This window comes from Quercus lobata, chromosome 4, assembly GCF_001633185.2.
Source record: "Quercus lobata isolate SW786 chromosome 4, ValleyOak3.0 Primary Assembly, whole genome shotgun sequence".
In the NCBI taxonomy this organism is placed as follows: Eukaryota; Viridiplantae; Streptophyta; class Magnoliopsida; order Fagales; family Fagaceae; genus Quercus; species Quercus lobata.
In genome coordinates, this window is record NC_044907.1 from 62,292,955 (window position 1) to 62,301,358 (window position 8,404).

The 8,404-nt window shown below is 30.8% G+C and overlaps 1 protein-coding gene across 1 annotated transcript; it reads right to left on the reverse strand.

Moving 5' to 3' along the window:
* Positions 1–992: 992 nt before the first annotated feature.
* On the reverse strand, positions 993–5,906 carry LOC115987388 (wall-associated receptor kinase-like 10). The gene is made up of 3 exons (XM_031110916.1): positions 5,027–5,906; positions 3,249–3,374; positions 993–2,279 (listed from the first exon to the last, which is right to left on the reverse strand). Exons 1-3 carry the CDS (start codon positions 5,898–5,900, stop codon positions 1,096–1,098), a joined length of 2,184 nt encoding a protein of 727 aa, XP_030966776.1. The 5' UTR covers positions 5,901–5,906; the 3' UTR covers positions 993–1,095.
* Positions 5,907–8,404: the final 2,498 nt, after the last annotated feature.

An 8,404-nucleotide genomic window follows, 5' to 3' on the forward strand; every position in this document is an offset into this window, starting at 1 on the left:
GCCAAAAACTCACCTGTATACCAACCCCATTAATAAACTTGATTTTCTTGCAAAAGATATCTCATTTGCTTCTGATACATTTTGAAAGGCTTACCCAATGTGAACCTCATACCTTCTCCAATGACCAACCCGTCTCATAAATGATTTTGGTTGGTTTTTTTTTTTTTTTTTTTCTAATTTGTTCGGTTTTTTTTTTCTAATTTTTTTTAAATCAGTACAATGGATAGTTGATGTGACATAAAAAATAATTTTTTATTTTTCCATTTGACACATCATCCTTCTCTATTCAAGAGATAATGGCAGAGACTAAATTAACACAGGACTGAAAAAGTTAGGGACTAAATTGACCCAATTGAAAAGTTAGAGACTAATAAATTGAAATATAGTGTAAAGGATATTGACCAACTTTATAATTTATCCTTTTTATAAAAATATTCCAACACATCTTTAATAAAAATAATGAATAGACATAATTGTCCACTCTTTTGGTTTTTTTTTTTTAAGATACAAAATGGACACTCATTTTTGTGAGAGAGAGATAATAATAATTGACCATTATTGAATTAATTAGGTTAAAGTACTAATATGTAAAACATTTTATTTTTTATTTTTTATAATTTGATATTAGCAATAGGAAAGGAGGATTTGAATATTGGTTGCCTTTATTGGAAATATCCCGAAGCGTCAATTTAGTTTAAAAAAAACTATTAACATTTTCTTTTTTGACAAACAGTAATATCTAAATCTCTTCAAGTATCTAACTATTCTTTCGGGTGTATGTCATCTTTTGTTATTTCTCACATCTAAAAAGCATTTTATCAATTTGGTTACCAGCCACAAATGATAATTTCAAAACACTTTATCATCGAAGTTTGCTAAACATTGTAAACACTAAATTTTTTTATCATTAAAACTCAATGATTTAAATTATACTTCCCATGTTAATACCAAAACGACTTAAACAAGACCAAACACAGATATAATATCATTATTGCTACTCTACTAATGGGAATCTAAAATAAGTAATAAGATTTGATAATAGTTTACAACATGAAACAAAAATAATTAAGTACATAGTTTATTAATCAAACCAATTTAAAGTGGTAGGGCGTTTGATGATGAAGCTGAACCTAGTTCTAAACATGAACTTGTTGAAATTGAAATGTCATTCCTTGGCCCCATTTCTTTATTTCTAACATATTCAAGTTCATCAAAATTTGGTTGAACAGGGAAACCTTTTTGAACTCCCTCCAATTCCATCATGATCTCTATCATGGTAGGTCGTTTCTTTCCATTCAAGTGCAAACATCTTTTTGCAAGGTTAGCAATCGCCATGACTTCATCTTTATTACAAACCTTACGTACTTGAGTATCAAGTATATCAAAGAGACGGTTCTCTTTTAATGAATGAAGAAAATATGTAGATAGATTCTGACTTTCTACTGATCTTGTCGAAGAAACTGGTTTTTCTCCTGTTAAAAGCTCAATAAGAACCACTCCGAAACTATAAACATCACTTTTGTCTGTAAATTGACTTGTTTGAAAGTATTCTGGATCTAAGTAACCAAAAGTACCATATATTAGTGTGGTTACATGAGTTTGGTCAATGGCAACTGATCTTGAAGTGCCAAAATCTGCTACTTTTGCCCTATATTTGTCATCAAGGAGTATGTTTGAAGATTTTATGTCTCGATGATAAATGGGCAGTGAAGCTGCAGAGTGTAAGTATGATAGAGCTCCCGCAATTTCTGTGGCAATTCTTAGGCGCATATCCCATGTTAACAATGGAAAATCTTCATTTTCTTCGTGGAGATACTGAAAAAGTGTGCCTTTGGGAATGAATTCATAAACTAACAAAGGAACTTCTGTCTCAAGACAACACCCAAGTAGTTTAACCACATTTCTATGATTGATTTGTGAAAGGATGGTAATCTCATTAATGAATTGTTCAAGATTTCCCTCATCCACTATGTTGCACTTTTTAATTGCCACAATTCTTCCATCAATTAACATTCCTTTATAAACTGTTCCTTGTCCACCCTTACCAAGTATTCTATTTTCATTAAAACCATCAGTTGCATTTTCCAACTCTATTGAATTGAATAATTTTGCCTTCTGAACGTTGTTTTCATTTGAAGATAATTGTTGTTGTAATAACAAACCACCATTCCTTTTGAAGAATTTTTGCTTGAGCTTTATTTTGTTTCTTTTCTTTATCACTTTATATGACCACCAAATAACAAGGAGTAGAAACAATAACCCAAAGCTTGGAGAAATAACTGCATACATCAAGCCAAAAAAATAGAAATATCACAACTTTTTTTTGGGTTAAAAACATCGGCCTAAAAATTTTAGGTTATAGAAAAATATGAACAAGTGTAAATATATTTGGACATAATTACAATGATTTGGGAACATCTTTCCCGCTAAAAGTTGCCTAACTTTTTTTTATTCTACATTAATATGTTCTCACAATATGCACAACCTAATTAAGTGTTAACTCCTAATTAATTTTTTAAGAAAAAGGGAATTTACTATTAGGTACTTGATTTTTTAGTTAATAGTTCAATTATGTAATGGCTTTCTGAGGCTGGGATATTTTCACTTATCTAACTTTTCAACGTGTCCCTGGGCTGTTCTGCCTAAAATGAGCTTAAACACCTAATTGATGAAATCTTACAAAATTTTTAATTTCAAAAATCTAAATTGAAATGAAGAATTGTACAACTTTCTAGAGAAATTTTATTTCTAGATAGATACGTAATCAGGGGAAAAATATAGAAGAGTGATGAGTAATGCAATTCAGCTAATAGTCTGAAACTATCAAGTTATAGGAGGTACGATTATATCTTTTAGTGATAGATTGCCAAGAGAACAGAAAATAAAAGCTAATTGACTTTTTATGTACATCATTTTCTAAATTTGCATTTAATTTAGTAAACTAAACGTTTATGAAATATAGTATTTTTTTTTAATAACTTTTTCTTATTTGTGATCTAGCTTGGAAAGTAGAATCAATAAAATCCATTAAGAAGAATTAACTAAAAATAATAATAATTTTAAGAGAATTAAATGGAAATTAGAATTATAAACACCGTAGAGTTACCCTAGATGTCAGTTGTACCGTCCTTTTTAAGGTCATGAACCTTATGCCATAGCATATCCTAGTCCCGTAACCAAGATCTTGTTATTATTTTTCACTATATTCATTTTCCAAATTTCCAAATTTAATGAGCAATAGGACATACCTAGAATGGCTATCTTCAATGGAGACTTTCGCTTGTTGCAATTGTAACTGCCTTCTGTATTCTCACACTCTAAACCAGGTAAACAAATGGGATACTTTGAATTTTTGTCTTCGCATTCATTTTTATCTGATAGGAATAAGATAACACGAAAATTAATAAATTTGTGCATTTTGGTGTTTACATACATATCTTTGCTCACTTATATAGGCAAAAGAGGTTTGGGCAAAATTTGTTGCTCACTCATATTGGCAACAGAGGTTTCAAAAGTACGCACAAGTCATTCTTCAAAATTTATTTGGGTTAAATCAAAGCTCAAACAGCCTTATTACGAGGATTGCCTTGGTTCTTAAGCATCCGGGAAAACATAAGCAGACTCTAAACATAAACAGAAAACACCAAAAAAATGTTATGGCTCAATCAAAAGCTGAAAGTAGAAAACCAAAAGGTGGTTGGAGCCAATTGCAAGTGAATCGCTTTAGCTTTTTCAGGCTTTGTGGCAAAACGCAAATGTTATTTTAGCAAAGGCTTAAGACACCGACAGGTTTATAAATATAGAAATAAAAAAGGGATAAATTACCACAATTATCCTTGAGAATTTGGGAAGTAAAACCCCCCACTTGAGGTTTGTATAAATGCGAAGATTAATTCATGCCCTCTAAAAAGTGGGATTTCACTAACAATTCTAACCCAAAAGATGAGATGACATTTCCTCGCATGAGTTTGATTATGAGATGACACACATATATAGAGGTTCGTGGGTAACTTCAAGTAATATCACACTATTTAATTTCTTGTTATTGAAATAATAATTTAAAATTCACCCTATATAATTACATATTCTCTATCTTCTTTAGCATATATATGTTGAACCTGTACAGGGCAGCATATGAGGATAAGTTATTTAAAATCATATATTATTCTTGAATATAATATAAAATAACGTGGTATCATACATACTTTTAAATTTCAGAAGAATTTTTCTCTATAAAATGATAGTCTCTATTTAAAAGATGGAACACAAATATGCCACAGTTTTTTGGCCCTATCTTTTGACGTACACTCTAGTTAATTATCTTTTGTTCTCCTCAATGTAACAAAATGTAATTTCATCTAATATAATTAATCTTTAGAAACAATTCCAACAAAATACCAAGCATTATTTCTCAAAACCTGTACAGGGCAGAATATGTATGGTATGAAATATGTATGTGTTTCATTTATTATGAAATTGAACAAAAAAATTCATACAAGTATAATACGAAAATCGTTTAATACATATTTAATATGCTTATTTTTAATTATAAAAAACGCGTATTTTGTAGAGTAAACGAGAGTTTTATTAAGAAATATGTGCGTACGTGTTATATATGGCATGTGTACTTTACTTACAATGCTGAAAAGAATAAATTTTGCCAATATTAATATTTCTGTTAAAATCGAATCTCCTAGAATTTATTTTTTATTTATTTTTTTTTTTTGCATAAGTCTTATTATTACGTATTATTTATTACTACATTATTTTTTTGATATGTATTACGTATTATTTTGGAGGAAGACAATAGTCTTATTGTATGCAACCTTTTTATCAAGCTGAACCGTCTATAGCTAAGAAAGAAAAAGAAAAAGAAAAGGAAAAAAAAATATATATGTATATATATATATATATGTACATATATAGCAACAACAAAAAAAGAAAGAGTGATCTATATATGAGTCAAAATAAGGCATGTAATGTAAAAAGTAGGGGATAATCAAAGGTGTTGGTAATAGAAGTTTACCTTGACATCCCATGTCAAGATAAGGATTTCCTTCGTATCCATAACGGCAAAAATAATACTTGACGTCGTATCTTGTATAACTCCAATCTATATGCCGTCTAACATACAACTCCTCAAAACCATAGGCTTCAGAGAAGTTTAATACAGTCCACTCCAGCACCACAGGAACGTAATCCAAATTCAGAACATGGTTAGCGGCAGAGGGATCTGTTTTATTTAACCATTCTCTCTCTGCTAGGAAGGCACGTCTGCAACTACTCGTGTTTGTTGTATTCCAGAAAGTAACATTAAGTAGCTGAATCCCATCAGGGATTGTGGTCTGGCAGTAGTCGGACCCTGAGCATTTAACTATCAACTTTTCTTTACTGCAATCCGGCTTGCAACCAACCACACCCATAGGATCCAGACCAGTCATTGTGGCCAAATTGTTGCAACCAACCGAAACGAATTTATTCCATTTTGACGAGAAGAAAAATGGAGTTCCGAAGATGTTCACCGGTGCAACACTCCCCGCCGAACTCTGATTTGTGTAGTTTAAAGAAATAATAGGCATCTTGACTCGAATGAGTCCGGGATCATAAGAAATATCATTAGTACCATACGGTTCACTAATATTGATTTCCAGCACCTCCATGTTGCCAATGCTGGGTAAGAAGGCTATAGCAGCAGCAGCGACGCCACTTTCACTGCAAACAATTTCAAACGACTGGTGCATGAAGCAATCGCTTCTGATTCCAAACGGATATGGAATCGAAACCTTTCCGCAGCTATCACGACAATTGGGTTTTGCCATAGGTGGTGCTCCTTCTGCTAATTCATATGCCACTGCCAGCAGAAGTAAGAAAGTAATTCTCATTACAAATTTCACAGCCATTTAATTTCTGGGTGTCTTTCATGGTGCAACAAAGCAATATATATGTGCACATACTGACATACATACTGTAACACCCGTAAAAAAAAATAAAAAAAAAAAAAGGTATTTAAGTAAATCTATCTGTAGGATCAATCTGCCCTTTGAAAACACCAGCCGCTTTTCCACAGAACAAAAGGAAAGAAAAAAAAAAAAAAAAAAAAAAAAAAAAAAAAACCCTAAAATCCAATCCGTATTTCCCGATCAAAATTCAGACTCACTCAGACTAGCGATACTTCGCTGCACCTCTAAACACACAAATCAGGCTTGCGTGTTTCAACCTATCAAACAGACGAAAAATAAAACTTCTACAACAGTGAAAACCTCTACGACGGTGGAGATTTCTGTTCGTTCTCTACAACAGACGATTTAGAAGCTAACCCATCTCTGCTCTTCAACAACAAACGATTCAAAAAGTAGACATTTTCCCCCTTTTTGGTTTTTTCTATTCAGTTGCCGTTTCTAGGGTTTCCAGGAAAAAAAAGGGGTGTAGTCGAAGGTAGGCATTTTTTCCCCATTTTTCCCTAATTTCTCATTTATTTTTACAATATCTTGAATCTTGTTTTGTTCGATTGTAGTATAAATAGACGAAAAGTAAAACCTCTGTAACAGTGAAAACCTCTGCAATGGTGTAAACCTTTGTTCGTTCTCTGCAACAGACGATTTATAAACTATCCCGTCTCTACTCTTCAACAACAAACAATTCAGAAGGTAGACATTTTTTCCTTTTTTTTTTTGTTTTCTATTCATTTGCCGTTTCTAGTCTTTATAATTAATATTATTAAGAAAGTTTTTAGAAAATTAGGTCGAAATCCTAATTTTATGGGTTTATTTGAATTGAATTTATTGTTGTTGAAACTGAAAGCTGAAAAATTAAAATACTGTAGTAAAATAATTTTTAATTATGTAAATAATACTGTGGACTCATTTTTAATATTTTTTAGTGTGTAAACAGTGCTGTGAACAATGATAAACAATATTTAAACAGTAATTTTTGTTCATGCAATAAACCTATGTAATGTTACTAACTTACTATATAAGCACAGAAAAAAAAAAAATCTAAAAACGTAGAATCTGAAAATATAAACACCAACTCCAAACTGCATCTTTATACTATATATATATATATATATATAAAGATAATTAAGTTAGAATATAACCATAGATATTTTAGAGGAAGATTTTTGAATTTATTCAAATTGATGGCATACTTGAAGTAAGGGCCTTAAAAAATCTTGTTCTTTATCCAATTTAAGCTATATATGAAATTATAAATTTTTATGTGAATATTTTTGACCTGTAATAAAACTATCTATATTTCTAGTGAGTTCTATGATGTAAACAAAAAAGAAGAATTTAAATTTATATCTTGGATCCAATTAATGTGTGTTCTAATCTATGATGTAAACGAAGAAGTAGAATTTAAATTTATATCTTGAAATGATTTTTAAAAAATTGAAAGAATTATTAATATTTTTAAATTTTTTTAATAAAATTTAAATAAAAATTATTATGTGCCTTTAAACACACGTCAGCAAAACCCTTATATCTTTGCTATTTTGGACGCTAAAGCAGTTGTTCCTATCTCGAAAACCTGATCTTTTTTAAGATTTTTATTGCGTTAACTGCAAATTTTTATGTTGTGTTTAGATTTGTTCTGGTAGGTAGCTGTGAAGTTTCTGCACAATTTTTCTCTAAAGAATAGTGACCAAAGTACTAAACTTGATGAGGTATGACATAGACTCACACGCTTTTTTTTTTTTTTTTGTCTGAAAATGTAAAATTTGTATTAAAATAATGAGATAAAAATACAAAGTTGTAAATAAGGGTCCTGATGTGCTCCAAAATTTGTATTAAAATAATGAGATAAAAGTACAAAGGTGGAAATAAGGGTATTGATGTGCTCCAGGGTTATGCGTACTTGCCTGACACCCAGGACAAATAAAAAAACAAGAAACATCATTACACCCATCCCTTCAAACTACTAATGTGTACGTTGGTACTCAAGAGTAAGTACGGGTCCTGAGACATTTCAAGCCTACACAGCGTAGCCTGACACCCAAGACAAAGACAGACACGGGAAACATCATATCACCTATCCTCTCAGAAACAAAAATGCCCCGTTGGTTTACCACTAAAGACCGCTTGATAAATACCGCTTGGTTTCCCACTACAGACTCACATGCTTTTGAAAAAGAAGAAAAAATAAAAAGAATGGTGTGGTGTATTCGTAAATGTGTTGGTGCTTAAAACATTCGCATCAGCTTTTTTTTAAGATTTTATCTATTTTATATTAAAAATTTATTTTTTTTATTTTACACCATCACTTTGACAAAACACCCACATCAATTTATTTATTCTATCACCTTTCTTATTTAAATAATTAATTTTCTTAATTATTTTATTATTTCTCTCACCTAACTAGTTTTTATACGTGTTCTCTCTCTCTATCATATTTTCTGATTTCT

What these genes read in the sequence shown, in the direction of transcription:
- LOC115987388 (XM_031110916.1), bottom strand. Translation starts at nt 5,900, where the DNA reads ATGGCTGTGAAATTTGTAATGAGAATTACTTTCTTACTTCTGCTGGCA. An exon ending in TCTTGACATGGGATGTCAAG is followed by an intron (nt 3,375 to 5,026) that starts GTAAACTTCTAT and finishes TATTCCTATCAG; the next exon opens with ATAAAAATGAATGCGAAGAC. An exon ending in ATTGAAGATAGCCATTCTAG is followed by an intron (nt 2,280 to 3,248) that starts GTATGTCCTATT and finishes TGATGTATGCAG; the next exon opens with TTATTTCTCCAAGCTTTGGG.